The sequence below is a fragment of the Echeneis naucrates genome, chromosome 2, assembly GCF_900963305.1.
Source record: "Echeneis naucrates chromosome 2, fEcheNa1.1, whole genome shotgun sequence".
Classification (NCBI taxonomy): Eukaryota; Metazoa; Chordata; class Actinopteri; order Carangiformes; family Echeneidae; genus Echeneis; species Echeneis naucrates.
The window spans coordinates 16,692,363-16,712,555 of NC_042512.1; the positions used below are offsets into that span (position 1 = coordinate 16,692,363).

The 20,193-nt window shown below is 40.6% G+C and overlaps 1 protein-coding gene across 1 annotated transcript in view; it reads left to right on the plus strand.

Annotated features, from left to right (window-relative positions):
• Nucleotides 1-20,193, plus strand: part of LOC115050600 (FERM and PDZ domain-containing protein 4-like) — a 34,416-nt gene that overhangs the window by 6,500 nt on the left and 7,723 nt on the right. Inside the window, exons 2-11 of the mRNA XM_029513502.1 lie at nt 9,265-9,387; nt 13,051-13,202; nt 14,035-14,137; nt 14,925-14,970; nt 16,168-16,272; nt 16,546-16,653; nt 17,224-17,355; nt 18,204-18,323; nt 18,699-18,835; nt 19,342-19,468. Of these exons, the coding sequence (XP_029369362.1) occupies nt 9,265-9,387; nt 13,051-13,202; nt 14,035-14,137; nt 14,925-14,970; nt 16,168-16,272; nt 16,546-16,653; nt 17,224-17,355; nt 18,204-18,323; nt 18,699-18,835; nt 19,342-19,468 (1,153 nt within the window). The remainder of the gene's footprint in view (nt 1-9,264; nt 9,388-13,050; nt 13,203-14,034; nt 14,138-14,924; nt 14,971-16,167; nt 16,273-16,545; nt 16,654-17,223; nt 17,356-18,203; nt 18,324-18,698; nt 18,836-19,341; nt 19,469-20,193) is intronic.

Here is a 20,193-nt window from a genome sequence, read left to right on the forward strand (position 1 = left end):
AACGGGAGGTAGTCAATGCTTGGTTGTCATTTCATCACGCGAGTACAGCTATCCAATCAGGAACCAACTGGTCGTGAGACTCCCCATAGGCATGACCTCAGATAAAGTACGGCTCTGTAGTAAAGAGCTCTGACACACAAAGTAAAACCAACACCAAACAATGTTGCGTGAAGAACAACAGTTTGAGTTGTTTTTTTTTTTTTGTTTTTTTTTATTAGATGCTGCTCTATATGCAACATAGTGTTTGTCTGAGGCTATATAATCAGGAAAACTGTGAAATTTAAGCCCTGCTCCTCCAGTTGTTTCCTTCATTACAGACTAGGAAAGTAAGGTGAGTGGGGAGTAATTGCCTGGAGCTGTCTCTGGGGATCCATCAGTTTGATCCTGGTATTTAAGTTGTCTCCCAGAGCTTATGCCTGGATCCGTTCATGGACCGCCTGAGGGTGGAGATTGTGACAGAACTTAAATGTTTTATTTTTTGTTTTGTGTTTCTCCTTTGGCTCAAAAACAGTATTTTGTTTGACACTGGCACTAAAGGTGGCAGAATTTAAGTTGGCTGGATCTATTGAATCCCACTGACAAACTTTAACTGCTGACCAACAGTGGTGCATTTTTATGTAGAATACAATAATAGAGGGAAAAGTGTCCTTCCCGGGTTGTGGCGCAAGCCATGTCGAAAAATCATAGATCCAATAGTGATATAAACATGATTCACTCACCAATCATCATCTTTGAAAACATAATTTAAAGCTTGCGGTGTTGCCCTTTGTATTTTCCACCCTTTGCTTCCACTGGGCTTTATGTGACATTTACAAAGAATCAATGAGGTGTTGTGCTGTGGACGGTGTTGTACCGCAGAGATGTAGTGCTGTGCACAAAAGGCTGAAATGCAGTGCTGTTAAGTGTTTCAGGTCTCCCATTGATTCAGATACAGTGGAGACTGACAGTATGTAGCACAATGACAGCTTGTAAACACCAGTAAAGTACCACGAAGAGACAAAACTCCCTGCTTGGCTATTCAGCACAGTATATTTCATTACTTTAATTTCGTCTTGATTCGATTAAAAATGTTATTTCTTGCCCTGTTCTCCCTTCAGGTTCAACTGTACTCTTCCGGCTCTTTTCATTTAATGGATAGAACGGCGTTTCTTCCAAACTTTTGTTCTTGGACTCCCTGCACATCCATATGAAATGTATTCTTTCATAAAAATGTCCCTCTGATGTTAAATAATGTTTAAAGGTTATATGTGTAAAAGCATTCTTCCAGCTGCACAAGTGCAACCCTTTCTTATTTTGTGAGCCTACTCATTGTGTGTGTTTTTTGTGTGTCAGTCCAGTATTTGGCCGGCAGCCTGTGGTTTCGGGAAAGTACAGGGTGTGTCCTCTTGTTCTGGTCTGAGAGAAAAAGAGTCAAAGTGATGAGGAAGAAATCCATGATCAAGAATGAGGGAACAAAAAGAAATGAAATGTGTCCTGCTCCTGTACACCGCGTATGCTGTGTGTTCACTTTACTATCAGTCAATCCTGATAAGAGCTTTACAATAGGCCCTTTCTGTAGCTGTCCATCTTTCCTCGCTCACCTGCTGTGATGACTTTGTAAGAAGATGCTTTTTCTGGAGAGCTTTTAATTGATTCCATTAACGCGCACTGTTGGCATGTTTCCACATCAGCACTACCAAGGAGCTGAGTTTCATCTCCAGAGGATAGAAAGATCCAAATCCCACTAATCAGCTCCAGCACACTTAAGTCCTTTTTGGGATCTCTATGGATAGTTCATTTGTAAGGAAGGAAATGTAGCACATGGTGCAACATGACACATGCAACATTTATCCTCAACCATAAAATAACAGAGTAGTGGTGACTCACTGCCTCTGCAGTTTCTGCTGGTAGACTGGATTTAGCAGCTTGGTGGTTGACGTGGAAATTCATGCTACACTGTTTGATGGTTTGGAGACATGAGAGACAAGTTGGATTGTTTTAAGGTCGAAATAAGAATAGTTTCCTTTTTTTGCATTTCACAGCGTCATATATTGAATGCTGAAGGTGAAAAGATAAGCTGCTTCCAGATTAAATGGGTCTGGTGCTGTTCATAGCTGTAATTAAGAATGGAAATGTCATCTTCTGGTACCAAGACCAGAGGCTGGATACAGCTGTGACAAACCACAATTACTTAAATATTGCCAGGGAATGGTGACAAGCTCTTTGGCTCTTTTTTGTGTGTCAGCTTACTTAAATTCATAAAACATCATTTGGATAAAAGATCTAGTCTTGGGACCCTAAAAAGATGGTTAGGAATTTGTGAGATTTGTCAAATTAATGCCCGCCAAACAGAAACTGTTCAAAACAGGAAACAACATCAAATGAAACAATGAAGGGGAAAGAAATTGTGATTTTGTTTTGATATTTTGCCATCATGAGCTTGAAGTGGCTCCTTAATTTTGCTGAGCTGTCCGATAGCCTTCAGGCCTTCTGTGCTGCTTGTGGTTGTTGAGTCGAAGGCTGAATCTAGTCTTTAAATAGTAAGGTCGAGCTTTTCAGCTGCAGATGGATGGTTGGAAAAAGGGGGCATGAATCAGCTGGATTGATGGCTGCATTAAACCTTTAGTCTATGAATGACTCAGGTTACTCTTGAAAAGTGCATTCCCAGAATTTGCAAGTTTCCAGACCTGCAAATCAGCAAGAGCTGTGAAAGTCTTACTGCACTGTGGTTGTTTTGCAAACATCCTCAGTCTGTAATGTGTTTCAGACAAAACGTGCAGGAGAGAGCTGAATGTTTAAGGGGTTGCATAAAAGAAACTGCATGTGCACATATTCACGTTCATGTGTGCGTCTGTATGCTCACAGCGGAAGCCAAAGCATGTTGTGTTCAGATAGTAACACTATATAAAGCAAGAGCACTTTTAAGGCAGCTGTTAACAATGTGACCCAATGTTTCATTTATGAACGGCAAAGTCGGAGAGGAAGGCTGACTGAGAGAGAGGGAAAATGCTAACAAATGGGACGAAACAAGATGAAGATTGGATGGGAGGGAGGTCGGGTGATGGCTGGAGTTGTCTTGCTAGGAGCTAAGGGGGTGTGAAGTTGGAACATTAATGAACATAATGTGGAAAGCTGAGAGGAACGAAACTCCATTAACAAGCCAATTAGGAAATTTGTAGTGACAAGTTGGAGAATCGGATGAAGAGAATTCTGCTGACAGCGACGCATATCTAGTTAATTCAGCTTTAGTTGTATCAACTGTCTAATCCAAATAAAAGTGACACATTATGTTCTTTTAATAGTTAATTAATCTTGTGAGATAGGACTACAGCTAATTATTTTAATATACAATCTGAGTTATTTAATCAGTTTTTTATGCCTGTCATTCCAGAATGCTTTCTGAGACATCTTTAAAATGAAATCCTCAGTGTATCAGAGGAGACGGTGTACAGTGATAACACAGGCCGCTGCAGTTGTGTGATTGTGTCGACAGGATTTGACAGTGGAGTGGTGAAATTTGTGCTCGATGATTCACTTCACGAAACCATATTTTTTTAGACCAATGGCCTGAGTTGAACACGGATCTCTGCTGGCATTCATCACACAATCTGACATGCCTCAAAATATACATAACGCAGTCTGACACAGATTGCAGCTTTTTTGACTGAAAGCGTAGAAATGTGTCTGCTGCAGCTTCTAGGGGAAAGGCTCAAGTCAGTCACACCCTTCGACTGGAACCGAGTCTCTGACTGAAATTCAAGATTATGTATTCTTGAAACATGAGCATGATACTTCAGGTTGATTGGGAAATTTCACAGGTGGTTTTCTTTTCTTGATTTTCTAAGATGTGCATGGTCATGAGTGTGAAATCCAGATAGTTAAAGGTTTCCTCTTTGCATTTGAAGTCCCTGCAGCTAAAATACCTGACTGCTGAAGAAGTCATCATAACAGTTTGTATTTGTTGCTCCACTGTCATGCTTGAGTGACTGGACTTAAAAGCCAGTGATCCAAACATTGATTCTCATTTTGTATGTATATGTCTCACTGCTCCCCCCAAACCACTGGCCCTCCTGCTTGTGTCCTGAGGAGCCCTCAGCTCCACAGGCATTCAGAAGACTCAGCAGCTGAGCTTCTCAAAGAAAGAAAATATTACAGTATGTCTTGCATGCAATTGTGTATAAGCTGAAATTACCCTAGTTGTTCTGTAGAGTGTAAAGTGTTGAGAATTGGCAGGCAGAATTCAGCTCAGGGAGGAGGATTTTATGCTACTGGCTGTGGTAGGCATTGTCACAATGTAGGCTAAAGCTTCTTGTGAGAGCTCTTTGCCTTTTGTGCAAATTCACTCAGTCTGGATGAAGATCTTGAGGGGTTTTGTGAGATTTAATGTCCTATGTTGCATGTGTCTGCAAGTAGATTTGTGAGTGTATGTGTGGTCTGCACAAAAAAAGGAAGGTCAGAGAAAATCATTTCTCTCCCAGCGGTAATAAGCAGCCAGGCCAATGGCAGAGACAGTCCTTTAACTGACCTCAAACCTGATGCCTGAAATACTGCAGCACCTGGTTTAAATTACAATTAAGCTGATTTACATTCTGAATTGAAAATGTGTATCAATAAAGGTCAAAGAATGAATGTCTGAGTGACTTTGATCGCTCCCTGCCCCTGATTGGGCTGACAGAAGCTAAGGTTCAGTGGCTCAGACCAAACCAGAGATTAGACACATATCAGGCAAAATAGAAATATAAAAATATGTGCGTCATTCTTGAGTATCTGTCATCAGTGTCACAGCGCTCAAGGCAAGATATCTTCATAAGACTTTTTATTTTATCTGGCCACATTTTAAAAACCCCACATAAAGTTTTTAAGAATATAAAACAACCAAAATTGCTTGTCACTTTTCTGGACAGGTGAACTAATTGATTAGTAGCCAAATATTTCCAAACGAATATGAATATTTGAGAATCGAATCACCACATTTTGTAATATTTTACTAACTGAACTAAAAGAGTCAGCCTCATAAAACTAATAGCTGTTCTTTCAACTGTTTTGCTTTTCTGCTGTAATTTTAAGCCACAGGAGTTGAAATGCAAGTTGAGTAATCACAGGAATTACATTTAAAGTTAGATAACGTTATCCAAGATAAGCCACAAATAAAGCTCCTGCAACAAAACCTGTAAGTGTATCGCATCAAACAGTGTGAAAAATGACATGTCCCATCGGACCAAACTCAGAACAAGGCCAGGCAGATGTAAATGTTTATTTTACTCCGCATGAAAGTATATCTGAGATCCCAATGAAAGTAAGATAAAGGCAAATTAATCAAATTCAGCAGTAAACCTGCTGTGAGCAGTTTGAGACCGTAATCATCATTTATAATGTCTGTTTTGCTGCAATCACAGTAACTTCATCCCCATTCAAGGCAGGAAGGAGGTGTGTATGTGTGTCTGTGTGTGTTCAAAAACACCGCCAGGGTTTTTTCATCACTGAACGTATAAAGCTATTTTTATTTGCCAGCGACTGAAAGAAAGCCACAACAATCATATGTGCTGAGAGGATGTCACACATTTCAGCAAAACTGCGATATAATCTACTCTGAGCGATCACATTTGAGGCTCATGTGTACAGTAAGACTGATATTTATTACCCACACTGCACCCTGTGACAGATTACTTCACTGGACAGTAAAAATCCAAATTAAAGCTGCAGTATATGAGAAAGGAAGCATTTGTTAAGATGCTTGGGGTTGTGCGTTCTTGCTGAGTGGACCATGTGGTGGCTGAACAAAGAGGTTTGTGCCAGCTGGCTCGACTGCTTTTTGTGACATGGAGGTTTGATATATGATGCAGCAAAAACAAGCCGACTACAGCTCCAGTAACTGCCATCGTTGCCACTATATCGGGATTGACATTTTTCCATTATGTGGTGAAATTTATTCCGGTGTTAAGATGTTTCCCTGTCTCTAATTATTTTTCTCTCGCATACCGCTTTGTTGTCAAATAGCTCATTGTAATCCAAACGTTTAGCGTTTTAAGCAACCTAATGAAAAGATGGAGGAGATCAATATCTGTGATGGCAGGCGAAGGAATAGCTTTTACTAATCAATCTGCCCAGGGGGGTTTTATGGGAAAGCAAGCAGTGGGAGTCTAATTTAGCCAGAAAAACACAGAAATAAAACAGAACAGACCAGTTTACTTCGAGCTGAAGCACAGAATACTACAGGCAGAAATGTCAGAGATACCTTAGAGATTCTGAGTTTGACAGTGGAACTATTTTACTGATAACCTGCCTCTTTTTCGAGCACCATTTGGTCAACCTTTCAAATATTTGTCTTGTGTCTTGATTGATGATATCCTTTCCCACCAAAACGAACTGTTCCCAGCATCCCTAGCTGTACTTGCGTACGTGCACGTGCTGAACATTGCAAAGCAGTTTTCAAATGAGGATTTCTAATGTTACATAAATCTGTTTGTGTCATGAGACTGTTGCCTTCACCTCTTAGGTTGCATTTGCCAAAGAAGAAAGAGAAAGCGGCCATTTTTCATGTAATGGATCTGGAGAGATTTACTGTGAGTGACTGTTATGAAGGGAGGTGGCTTCTCTGGAGGTGAAGTTTCTGACATAAATTATTGATTAATTTGACAGGAAAAAGGCATTATTTAACTCAGTGCACAGGCTTTTCCATGAAATGCAGGAGTAAAGCACATCGCTGCTTCTTTTGAATGCGTTAGATTGAATTACTTTTTGTTTTACGTGTCCCTCATATGTTTGATGATGCTGTGACATGCAAATTTCCCCACTGAAGGACTAATAAAGAACCCTCTGATCTTATGCATTTGAATACTTTGAAGGGAAATTCTCAAACAAGCAGAAATTGTGGAGGAAGGTTTGTGTCAACACACTTTAGTACTCCTGGGTAAAATATAATTCATCGACATAGTCCATCAAGGAGACACCTTTCTGAGTAGAAAGTTAGGAGTTGGAGTACTTTGAGTAATGGTCTGTCTATCTCTGCAGGTTTCTGCACAGCATCTCTGAAGTCTGCTGAAGGAGAACTAGAGAGGCCTGAATCAGCACAGCTACATATCAGAACATGGACATTTCATTGCTGCTTGCAGGGTTTCCCTTTAGGAGCACAGCCATAAAATGTGCCGCTGTCATCGTAAACACAATTATCTGTGAAATGTGAGAGTGCTTGAATTTGAATCCAAATTTAATTCCTCACATGAGTTTAATGCACCAGAAGCAGCAAGTGAGGGAGGTGATGCTGATAAGGAAAGATCTGCCTCAGAATTGGCTGATTAATTTCCTTTCCAAAGTCTATTTCTTTTCAGGGCTTCAGGGACATCACGAGGATGGCATTTTGGTTAGGACGGTAATTTCTCATCAGCTATCGGAAAAGATATTCAAAGTCCTCAGAGGATGAAACAGTGAAGGAAGAACAATAACTTCTTTCTGACTTAAGGTCAAAAGTTAAGAATAAAATATTAAAGGCATCCAGATAAACTTGAGGACACACTTTGCTCTTCCAGCTTCACGCAGTGAGACTCCATCTCTGAGATGGTCTGTTTCAATTCACGTTTCTCTCAGAAAATCCTCTTACTCCACACAGAGACACACACAAACACACACATATCCACACATATACATGCACAGTTACACTCCCTGTCTCTCCCTCTCATTTCCTTTCTCTGTCTCATATATGCAGGCACAAATACTCACACACATGCACACAGAGCGCATGGATTTGTTTTCTCTGTGATGAGAGGGATTATGGGATAAAGGAGGCGAGGCCACGGCAGTTTAGTTCAGTTCGAACCAAAGCTGCTCTCAGCAACGGCACAATGACAAACACAGATGAATTTGTGGCTACATACTGGAGATCTGCACGTCCGTTAACACCGGGGCTTCTGTGTGTTTTCAGCACAAGAGTCTCTGATTGGGATTCTGAAGTGGAACTGGATCTGTTTTTCTTTTGGGTGACTAATCAGCAGCAGAAACGCAAATGTCTGAGCGAGGTCTGTGGATGGCGAGTGAATCAAGCAGAGACAAACTTGAAAGCCCAAGAAGAAGTTGAAATTGATCTATTGCTTCGAAGGATGATTTGAATTTTTGTTGTTTGTCTTTTCTTTTTCTTTGCTGTTGGTGGTAAATGGAGTTTTGGACTTTTGGGTTTGTCTGAAGTGTGTGAGACGCTGACCAGCAGCCTCGTTGTAGCTTTTAATTTGGGGACAAATTTAATTTCCACATAGTGTAAGCTATGACATGACTGCCTGATGTATTCAACCCATCAACGACACAACATGGGAATCGACCAGCTGGAGTCTTACGGTGACGACGTCCTCATCTAGTATGCATTTTGTCTCTTCTAAGAGTTTATATTATTGCTAATGGCAGCTCATTTCAGCTCTCTAACGCTCATCGGTGTCAAAGAGCTTGAAATTGGGACATCTGAGTGCATGGCATCAAGTGCATCACTCATTGAGAATATTTGTTTGAATTTTGGCCCTGACAAGCTGTGGATCATTTTGTTATTACGAGCTATTTATCAGCCTGCTGTCACAGATTTGAGGTCAGGACGATAAACACATCTGCATGGTTTATGGCTCTGGGAGACAGAAGTCTGAAAAGTAAATCATACGTGAGAATGGAATGCATAGGTGCTTAAATTCAGCGGCTTACTCTGGCTTGCTGATCTTTGTTCCATTTGTGATTATTTCTGTGATGAGTTATTGGACAGGTGCTTTATGAGCCATGCATGATCTGTCACTGTGGCTTTGAGACACTCAAGACCTGAATTTTTAACATTAAGCCAAATTGATTCACGAGGGTCGTCTCCTCAACTCTGTAATTCATGCCACATCCTGTCTGCTCTCTCTGCCCATCTCCATTCCCCCTGTCCTGAAATCATCAATGACATTGTTAGCGTAATCTGCGTTAAGTAAATCAGCTGTCGGCTGCTTTTCATCACTGCGCGCACACACACACACACACACACACACACACAGGATTGGGCAGAGCAGCTACTGCAGTGCTGACTGTACATGCAGGCCTCAGATGTGGAATTGTGAAGCTGATGGTAATGTTTCTTTAAATTGCACAAAGTAAGCAGAGCTACCTCACACTACAAACCATACACCAAGACAGAGTGGGGGGGAAAAAAAAAAAAAAAACAGTGAACGTGTACAGTTACCTCAGATGGACTTTTTAATGTATTTAAGATCAAATGCCTTTATTCCCTCTCACAGCACACTGATGACGGAGCTTATTTTTCCACCCTTTATGTTTCAGCCATAAGAACAAAACGTCGGGCTGGCCACCTCCGGGCCCAGGCTCATGGAGCGGACTTCAAGGGCCTCCTTACAGCTGGGACAGCATGAACAGCACCAGGGAAGGACGGGACTGCCTCACCAAGTAGGTGTTCTACAGACGAGCGACTGTGTGCCCTCCGGCATTTGGGTGAAACCTTTACCATGAAAATACAAAGAGTTTTCCGAGTCAAATCGGGACACAGTGATGGTCCTCATGAAGCAAAGTTGTAGAAAGGCTTTGAAATCCAGATTTAGGATGGAAAGGAACTGAAATAGACGTTTAGTTATTTTGCGTTTGGCTCCTTCTGAGGTGATGGTTTGTCTGGACATGGAGCAAATACTGTCACTGTGAAATGTAGCTTGGCATTTCTCCCCAAAGTGCATACACAGAAAGCAAAAAAAAAAGACAGCACAGTATGTGAGACGCATCAAATGTACATTTAAATTCAGGCCAGAACATGTAAAGGCACCAAGGCTCAGTACATCCAGTTTAACCACTGACACACTCAAATCAAAACCCAAAGAGCCAGTGCTGTTCTTCTTCCATCTGCTGTCTCCTCCCCACATGCACAAAAAGTGGCCAGGTAATTTTGCATTGTACCTGTTGTCTGTGTGAATTTGTCATGCAGGAAGAGACCATATGCCAGGTACACATGTAGATCCTCCAGCTTAACTGGCACTGGAGGCTTGGCAGTGAGAGCATTACCCACAAAGAACCTAGCAACATGTAAAACAGGCTGCTGGTAATCAAAAATGCACTAATCGCAGATCGCCAGACCCGAGACTGGCCACTGTTGCTGCTTTGTGTGTGTTGTTCTCCCTTTCTTGTGCTCGTTTTCCTCTCAACAGCGTGTTTTCTCCTCACTATGTGAGCCATTTTGCATTCATTCTTTCCTCCGGTCTCGACCTTTTATCCCTATAGATGGCCTCCTATTCCATGCTCTTCCTCTGCTCTCTTCCTGCTTATGTTCACCTCCTTGACATCAATTCCTTCCACTCGTTCACCTGCTTTTTTCGGCTTCAACGGACCAATGCAGCATATTATCTCCAGCTTTTATTTGTGACTAAAACAGTATCTGTCCCAGGTTTATAATGAGGTCTGGCATTCTAATTTTCCATTTTAATTAATTTAAAAATTGTGAGTTTTCTTGTGAACATGCTCTTGGGAAGGTCAGCCTGTCGAGAGCAGCTTTGGCAGATAACCCCACCTTCACTCACCCACAATCCACCAATCCAGCCTTCTTTTCTTTTCCTCTCCCTCTTTGTCATTTTCCTGCTGGAAACTTTACTTCATCTTTCTCTGAGCTCTTCTGCTTTTTTCCCCAACTCTCTCTCTCTTTCACTCCCCTGTTAAATTCTCTTCCTCATGATGGGGGACTCAAATATGATGAGGATCGCGGTTCTGGCTCTGTGATGCTGATCCCAGAGAGAAGCTGATGGCTTTCTGGATTTCTGTGAGAAAGACAAGAAGGAAAAAGAAGCGAGAGAAAGAGAGTGACCAATAATTGAGAAACCTACATTGGACTGTTCCTCTCCTCACCTGGCAGGATCCAGCAGGTTTCTAAGTGCTGCTCTCTGCTTTCACACTTCCTCCAACATGTCTGGCCGTGGTGATTTGTATTCTGAGAATCACAGATAAAATACTTATCTTTCAGGGCGTGTTCGCTCTTTCACAATTAGCAGCGACACCATGATTCAACCTTTGTTTTCAGCATAGCTCTGACCCTCTGACATCCACACTCTTCCCTCCCATGGGATTAAAGCCCACCGACCCTGACAGGGAAGATGAGCCGACATCACAGATTGAAACATGCTTCATTAAAGACAGATTTAGTTTGAGATTTCTCTGCAGTATGTACAATACAGAATAAAGCGATAATGAAGGAGAGAGAATGAGAAAACATAAGAGTTGGAAGCTGGAGATAAAGAGATTGAGATAGTTTCATCCCATATGGTTGGAAAAATCTTCATCATCGGGCCAGATTTAGGCAAAGCAGCAGGTATACAGGTTGTAATAACTTGATTAATGTCCACAGGTAAAGACAGACGGATCTGATAGATCTGTGAGCTTCACAGTTTCAGCAGCATTTACAGGTCAAATGAAAACAAATGATGGAATCGATGTTGGCCATCTAACAATAGACACCCTGTACAGGACGCCATGTGCAGGGAGGATGCAACGGTTGCCAAAGAAGCTTTTTAAGCTGTGAGAGAGGAAGAGAGAAATAGATTTCAAGAGGGCAGAAAGTGTGTTTCACCTCTTAATTAACAGGCTCTCTCCATTCTCACTGTACCGGTTACACAAACGTCTGAGGTTTCGCAAGCAGGGAATCTAAATTTTATCTGGTGCATTTACATTTTAGTGGTGCTCTCATCCTAAGTGACTTGTGATAAGCTGAGAGAAGGAATATTGAAACCTTGCCAGTAATATCCTACATTATTATACTTATTATTATACTTATATTAATATATACGTATATGTATTAATATATACTTATTATTATATACACATATAACCACCAACAACTCTCATAAAATTGTCTCGATCTTTTAGCATTGAGGTGGGAGTTACATAAGATGCTCCAGACCAAAACTCAATGCAGTGTTATTTGTTCAAATGGAAATGTCTTGATATTGATACGGCTTTCTCCACCTAAGCATTAAACTGAAAACCCAACATCCTCGGGGGCTTTGTGGTGCTGACAATCCCATAGACAGAAATGACATAGATAAAATAAAAAGAACTGCCCAGAGCAGAGCATTAAATTTAAGAATTACCCATAAAAGATTTCCAGTCGACCACAGAAATGTCATTATCAAACATAGTCACCTAATCCTCTGAGGAACATCAAACTTTAAGTGTTCGAAGTTAACAGCAATGCTTTGTGTTTTCACTGACTGATCCCAAAGACCTGTCCCTTGCGTTTGCCCCGGCTGCACTTGTCAAATTTTCCATTTTCTCGGCACAGACTCATTTATTTAAATCAGAAGCACTTTAAAAGGCAAGAATTCACTTGAATGGAAAGGTGGACTCTTTCTGGCCCCGACTGTGCATGATGCTAAATGTCCTACTTAACACAGGTAACACAGGGTGCATAAGTTACCCAGACATATGAATGTTTGCACCACACCAGGAGCAGAGCAGATGAAGTCTTCATAACTTTGTTTGCCATAGGTCAACAACTCTATACAAATAAATAGAACACATGAAAGTAGATGTATAATTTATTTACTCTCTGAAAATAAAATTTGAGACTTTAATAAACTAACGACAGATTTTTATATCTGAAGGACAAATTAATTCCAGGTGGAAAATTGTAGGGATTTTATAAATTCATGATCTGTTCTCCCTTTTATATGGCTCTCAAACATAAAATGTTGTGCTAATGAGCAAACCTGAGCCAAGATTCTGATTTATGAACAGCAGACCACATTGCTCAAATCATTCATTGCAAGTGTAATGATATCTATCTAGGTTAAAACTATTCCTGCTGTGGGAATGAATCCATTAATGGAAGTTTAATATGCATTTTATCATTTTTTCCTTTTAGCCAGCACAGGTTTGGTCGGTTTGGCCTTTTACCATCTACATCTTGTTGCTATTTGCTGAGTCATTTTACATTACTCCTAAGTACACAGCAAACTGTCTGACCTCTGCTGTAAGTCAGAGTCGTCTGTACGATGTCCCCGCTCCCCCTTTATTTAGCTGTCGAAACACATATTTTGGTTGTTGCTCATTGTGTCATTCTGTTCCTATGTTTGGCAGCCAAGTGTCCCAGAACAGCTCCCTGGAGGAGGTCCACGTAGATGGGGCGCCCCCGACCCCTCGCCTGGTGGAGATGCGACGGGACCCGGTGCTGGGCTTTGGCTTTGTGGCAGGCAGTGAGAAACCAGTGGTGGTCCGCTCTGTCACACCTGGTGGGTTTAAGGCTGTGAAAGCGTTGGCCTTTAAATCATACATTAGCTAGAATAAATGATGCAGGAACATCCGAGGCATATTTCTGCTATGTCCTTTGTTTGTTGTCAGTTTCCTGCAAAATCTTTTAATAATACATTTACTGCTCTTTTCTGTCTTGAATACTTATTTGTTCTTGTGTCTGCGTATGAACCAAGAGTCCTCTTATTTAAATGTGCTAGTTTTCTTTTTTTTTTTGAAGGTGACAGGCAGTGAGCTGATTCATTGCAGAGGAATATATTGTCATTCTCTTTTTGTTATATTCTCGTGAGTTGAAGTCATTATGTGAAGTGTGTTAATCAACCCAAGTGCTGGCTGTAATGATTGTTCGGAAGGAATCACGCACTTTATGACTGAACAAGTAATATTGACCCATGCAAGAAGGAAAATGAAAAACAAATTAATGTTTTGATCACAAGAGTTGTTCAGTTAGCTGGATTGCCTGATTACTGCCAAATTGAATACTGCCAACTGACACATCCTTATCGGCCAGCAAATCAATGCGTGTGGCACAAACAGACACATTGATTAGGCGTCTCAGTAATCAGTCAGTGCTGAATTCTAAGCAGACAATGAATGAATATTGTATTTGTGTTTGACCAAGGAAGGAAATGCATGTTATTGACATGGCAGAAGATTAATGCTCCCAATCGTATGATATTATATGAAGCAAACACACAAACAAGGCAGACGTGTTGAGATTGATTGACTCAAAGTCATTCTGGGCGACAGAATGTCTCACAGTTCAGTCAGCTAGGCATTGCTTGAATAGTGTTGGTGTGTGTGTGTTTTTAGGCGGTCCATCTGAAGGGAAGCTGTTGCCAGGCGATGAGATCATCATGATCAACGATGAACCTGTCAGCTCAGCTCCCAGAGAACGAGTCATCGACCTTGTTAGGTAAATACAGAGACCTCTTAGTCGCTGTGATCTCTGAGCCAATAACAGTTTCAATAGTTTGAGGGTCCGCCAGTCCGGCATGAGCTCTTCATTACAGGTTATTGATAACTATCATTTAAAGGGCTAGTTCACTTGCATTACAGAAAGACGTACGACGAGCCTTGGATTGCAGAGAAATTGTGGGGTCTTTTTGTGCGACCCCAGTTTTGTAATATAGAGGCAGAAATCTCAAACTTTCAGCCCACTCATGCCGCTCACTGCAACTGAGATTCAACACCATTCTGCTCTACTCCAGATAAACTGGTTCAGAATGATTTACATGGCAGGTTCAATAATAATTATAGCAAAAACACCAAAGCAAACAACTGTCAGTGCCGAAGTCGCAAATCATTGTCATTAATTAGCTTTTTAAATCGTTCATAAAACTTCTTGCCAAGTATTAGTAATGCTTTCCAGTCTTCATGCTCAGTTAATACAATTCTGCTCATCACACCATCATAATACATATTCAGGATTAATAAGAACTGCTAAGTATTTTTCTGTTTTTCTGCACACAGCTTACATTTGCAGAAAATACTGTCACTTTTTTTTTTTTTTTTTTATGGGACACTAATGAGTGTGTGAATGTGATTCTGGTTTTAACTGCCTCTTGTTGGTAGTGGTGTTTGCCACAGGCATCTTATTCCATATTACTGGAACTAATGAAGTCTGCTGTAATGTTGTTTATTGTGATTGTTGTTTTCCAACGGCTTCAGTGACTCTATGATTTGCCGTGATCTTGTTCCAGGAGCTGCAAAGAATCCATTATGTTGACTGTTGTCCAACCGTATCCTGTGAGTAGATCAGCGCTTACAAATAAATAACTTTTTTTTTTTCCAATTCTTGTACCAGACCACAAAGATTTAGACATATTCCTCCAAACGGTGCCAATACAAAGTTTGCAGGCAGGGAGAAATATCATGCTGTATGTGCTTGTTTTGGTCTGAATGCAGTGTTTCCTTTGCCTCCTTTGGCCTCTTTCTCCTGTGAGCCTCAGATACTAAAAACAAGCCGAGCGTCTTCAGCTTTTGCTTTCACCATATAATTTATACATCTACATAATATTGAAGAAGAGCTTGGTCATTATGATGAGTAATATCCTGCGTCTTGCAGGGATTTTGTTATTGCCAACATTCATCAGATCTTTTATCCTGAAAAATAACAAACTCCATGAAAGACACATTCCTTCAAAGTATATTTGGTGAGCAGAAGATTTTCAGATTTTACATCCAGCTCTCATTTATGCCACTGAAATTCATTTCTGCATTTAGAGGATAAGATCTAATATCTAATCTAATATGTTCTTATATTTACCAAATTTCATTAAAAGGCCAGGTCTAGTATGGATTTTAATCAAATGCTCTTTGAAAAAGTTTAGACACATAAGGTGATGTTTTGTTTTGTTTTTTTCATTATCATGAACATCAGCAAGTTCTGTGTTCATTTGCACTAAATCCGCGACAAAATCTTGTTTGAACAACATTTACGAAAAGGAACAGAATCTGGCTGTTTTCTTTTCCAGTCTGTTTGTGACCAATTTTTCAAGATTCACAACTGTAAAAATACAAATGTTAAAGTTAAATTCAACAGAGAAGTTGCTGCGGTCAGAAAGCGTTGAAAGATAACTAATCAATTTTTGCTCTTTTCATTTGAATTCTTGACAAGAAAAATATTGAAAAACATAATTCTATTATTTTCAAGGGAATGAAATGCTACCCTTCCAATTAAGCATATTTATTTATCCTGCACCAAGTTTGTCTTCAGTCTGTCTCGTGTTCGGCAGGATTTCTTTTGTTCAGACTCTTTCACTTTTCCTAATTTCAGGGTGTTGATTTTTAGACACAAAATGTTGAGAGAATGTGCTGTTTTGTTTTTTTTTTTTTTCTCTCCTTCATTTGAGCATGTGTTTATGCTTCTCTTTATCTCTGTCCCTCCATCTGTCTCTTTTTCCTCTCTCTCTCTGTCTCTCTTTTTGGACTGCTGCCGCTCAGTCCCCTAAATCAGCGTTCATCAGTGCAGCCAAAAAAGCCATGCTCAAGTCCAATCCGGTCAAAGTGCGCTTTGCAGAGGAGGTCATTATAAACGGCCAGGTTCCAGTCAGTTCTACCACACACACACACACACACACACACACACACACACACACTCTCACATGCTTATGTATGACCTATATAGGCAATGCCAGATGGTTGCCACCTACCACATAAGACGGACTGCCCAGTGTGCCAGATAGATAAAACAATCAGAAAAATGTGCTGAAAGCTGACACTATTATAAATTTGTTTCATGTATTAAACCTCACCTGCATTCTGTGAGAGTGAAGAGAAAAAGCTCAGAATGAAAACACTGATCATTTCCCTCCTTTGCAGAACCCGGTGAAGGACAATGCTCTGCTGTTCATGCCAAATGTCTTGAAGGTCTACCTGGAGAATGGACAGACAAAGTCTTTTCGCTTTGACAGCAGTACCTCAATCAAGGTGTGTGTGTGTGTGTGTGTGTGTGTGTGTGTGTGTGTGGTCACACACACACACCCTTAAAGCAAACTCCACAAAATACGCAGCTTCTGTCACATCTACAATTATAAAAAGAGAAAATCATTTGGCACGGATTCGCATGTATTCAAACTCTGACGGACCATGAAATTTGTGCGCTTTTTAACTTCCATTTCTTTGAACACCATAATTAGCCAGGCATGTTGGAAATAGCTTGTTTTCTTAATTTGGCTTGTTGTTTCTGACTATCTCTTCAAATTTTCAGCTTAGAAAATAAGAAAGAATTTTCACTTACAGCCTTAAGATGTCAATGTTTATTGAAGAAAATTTTAGGACACTATTGATGCAGAGAGGAAAGTGTAATTGATTGAAATCACAATTTCTGAATTAGAGATTCAGTGATACGACTTAGATACAAGGAACATATTAAGAGTCTGCTCATTTCATTCCATTCCAACTGAGTAACTGAATTTCAGATTAACGTCCAGTGATTTCTGGTACAGTAACTAGAGAGGGGAGCATAAGGGAGTGTGAGTTTTATTTTATTTATTTCAGGATGTGATCCTGACCCTGCAAGAGAAGCTGTCAATCAAATGCATCGAGCACTTCTCCCTCATGTTGGAGCAGAGGACAGAGGGCTCTGGAAACAAACTGCTTCTCCTGCATGAACAGGAGATGCTAACTCAGGTAGAAGAGCTTTCCTTTTTGTCTCTGTATCTCTGTTTTCTTTCTCAGACATTCCTGTTCAGTATTCAAGCAGCATTTGGACCCCAGTGTCATTTATCAGCACTGGCACAGCAGGGGCGACAGCTCACATTACACCTACCCTCCTCCACAGACACACACGCTACAAACACCACACACACATCCATCCACACTCACAGTGCCCGTTACATTCTAATGAGGTTCGGGATCACAAGGGGGCAATTTTAATATTCATACCGCACAGTTCAGCTGAGACGTCCTGCATGTGGCACACATAATGGCAAATGAATGCTTAACAGTGATCTAAGTTGCTTGATAAAACATACACTCTGTAAACACCTGCCTATCTGTCCTGGTGACAGGCTCATGGGGGAGCGCAATGAAATATAATTATCATTTTAGAAAATATGTACCGACCTTTTAGTTAACAGAAAACTATCTAAGGAATCACAAAATAATGACATAAGGAAAATCACCCAAAATGTTTTTCTATACAAATTCCTTTCCATTCTGCATTTCAAGCATTTCAAAATATTGCAACTTAACTAACTTATGAATTAAACTTCCTTTCTGAACGATCTAATGCATTTAAATTGAATTATAATTACACTCACAGTGTTACACTGCTACAACCATTCCCAACATGTCGACTACTGCAGCCAGCAGCCACCTCTTTGTCCATATTTCACTATTATGAGTGGGTGTTTATGATGCAGCATGGGACCTTTTGAAACATGAATCACAAACGTTATCGTAGCTGAGTGACCATCTGTTTGCTTTCTTGGCAAGTGGATTTTGACTCACTGTCCTGCATCTCTCTGTGACCCCAGGTGACCCAGAGGCCCGGCTCTGACAAGATGAAGTGTTTTTTCAGAATCAGCTTTGTTCCCAGGGACCCCGTGGAGTTACTTCGGAGAGATGCTGTGGCGTTTGAATACCTCTATGTACAGGTGTGTGAACTCACCAGTCAGCTGTGAGAGGGGGACAGTCCACTTGATGGTTTGAAATGATGGAAGACAAAATCCTCATTTGGAAATAAAGTCCTCAAACAAACCGCCCCGGGATTATTTGGTAATTAGTCCATTGTAATAGTCTGAGTGTAGGAAAGCTAATCATCTTTTTTTTGTCAGAGCTTACCATTTTGTCCTTCACCAGAGACTGGAAACTGTATCCCTTTAGAATGACTGTCACCAACAAAGGTTGAGAGAAACCTACTTCACTTTATTGGCAAAGCTGTTCGGACTCCTATACAGAGAGACAAAATGCACAGTCAAGTCCAAATACTTGACCGTGGGACTCTTTTGTGCTTTTCTGCTTTGTCATAGAGTTGCACCGATGTGGTTTTGGAGCGGTTCGGCCCAGAGCTGAAATATGATGCTGCTTTACGTTTGGCTGCACTGCAGATGTACATCCTCACCATGACAACCAGACAGAGCCAGAAAGTCTCCCTAAAATACATCCAGTAAGTTTGTATGAGATTCAGGTGGAGGGTATGAGTGTGTTTTTGTCACCACCAAAATGATTTTTAGTGTTAAAGACTGAAGCTGCTCTTGGACCATAAATTTAGTCTGACGTTTTGTTAAAAAAAAAAAAAAAAAAGCCTTTACAAAAGTTTATTGGGCACAGATTAAACCATCACCATATTTTCTATTCTTGGCTTTATCATTATTATACCTGAATTAATGTGGAGTTTCAATCTATAAAACAGGAATTATGGAGCTAAAATAAAATGTACTTCTAAAACAGATTTATTGGCAAATGAATATTCTGTTGTTAATGTTACCATCATGGAGTCCAAGAGCCCTTATTTCAGCCCAGCAACCGTAACCGACCACAGGGAACGTTGTTTCAGAACTTTTGCAAAAGTAAACATCCATTTTCACACCTTTTCAAGTATTTTTCCAAGGTCCATTGGAAGTACTCATTCCCAATAGGAACTTGATACATAATATAATCTCCTCTCCACAGAAAGGAGTGGGGTCTGTCTCTATTCCTGCCTCCCACTGTGCTGTCCAGCATGAAGGAGAAAAACATCAAGAAGGCTCTGACACACATCCTCAAAACCAACCAGAACCTCGTGCCTCCAGGGAAAAAAGTAAGCAGCTCCTTTTGTCTTTCTTTGTCCTTGATAATAAACTTCTGAGACACACACACACACACACACACATATGCGCACAAATACGTAGTCTCTCAGTTTTCTGACGCAATAGCTTAAAATAGCGTTGCTGCCATGCTCAACCTTGTAAAGGTTCTCATCCTTGTCAACCTAGAGCCCTTTGTTGAGCCTGGCCTTGAATGATAATGTGGATAACAAATGAAATACTGAGTACTTAATAAGATTTTCATATTCGCATGCACACACGCACGTCTCAGCCAGAGGCCACTGACCCAAAAGTAATTCAACTTTTTAGCTCTTTGTGTGATGACAATACACACGGCGGTCAGACCTGTGTTTGCTTTGACATGTTTTATTCAGCAGCACACCACAGCTGAATGTAGCCATGCAGCATCTTCCACTTGACACTGTCATTTGCTGTGAACTGTCACCCTGAAGGGTAAATCAACAGCACCTGTGGGGTTCTGTTGTAGATATAATTTTACTTTACTTTTGAATGAGCCATGGGCTGAAATTTTGGAACTGGGCTATGAAAATCAGTTGTGCAGTTTAATTTGTTGCATGTAAGACTCAGATGAATATTTCAGCACACCTGCAATCACAAATGCCAAAGCCATGAAAATAAGGCCATTGAGGCTGATGTAATTCTGTATTTCTCACATGAATGGACCAAAACAAACAGTGTATGTTAAACAGTATCTTAT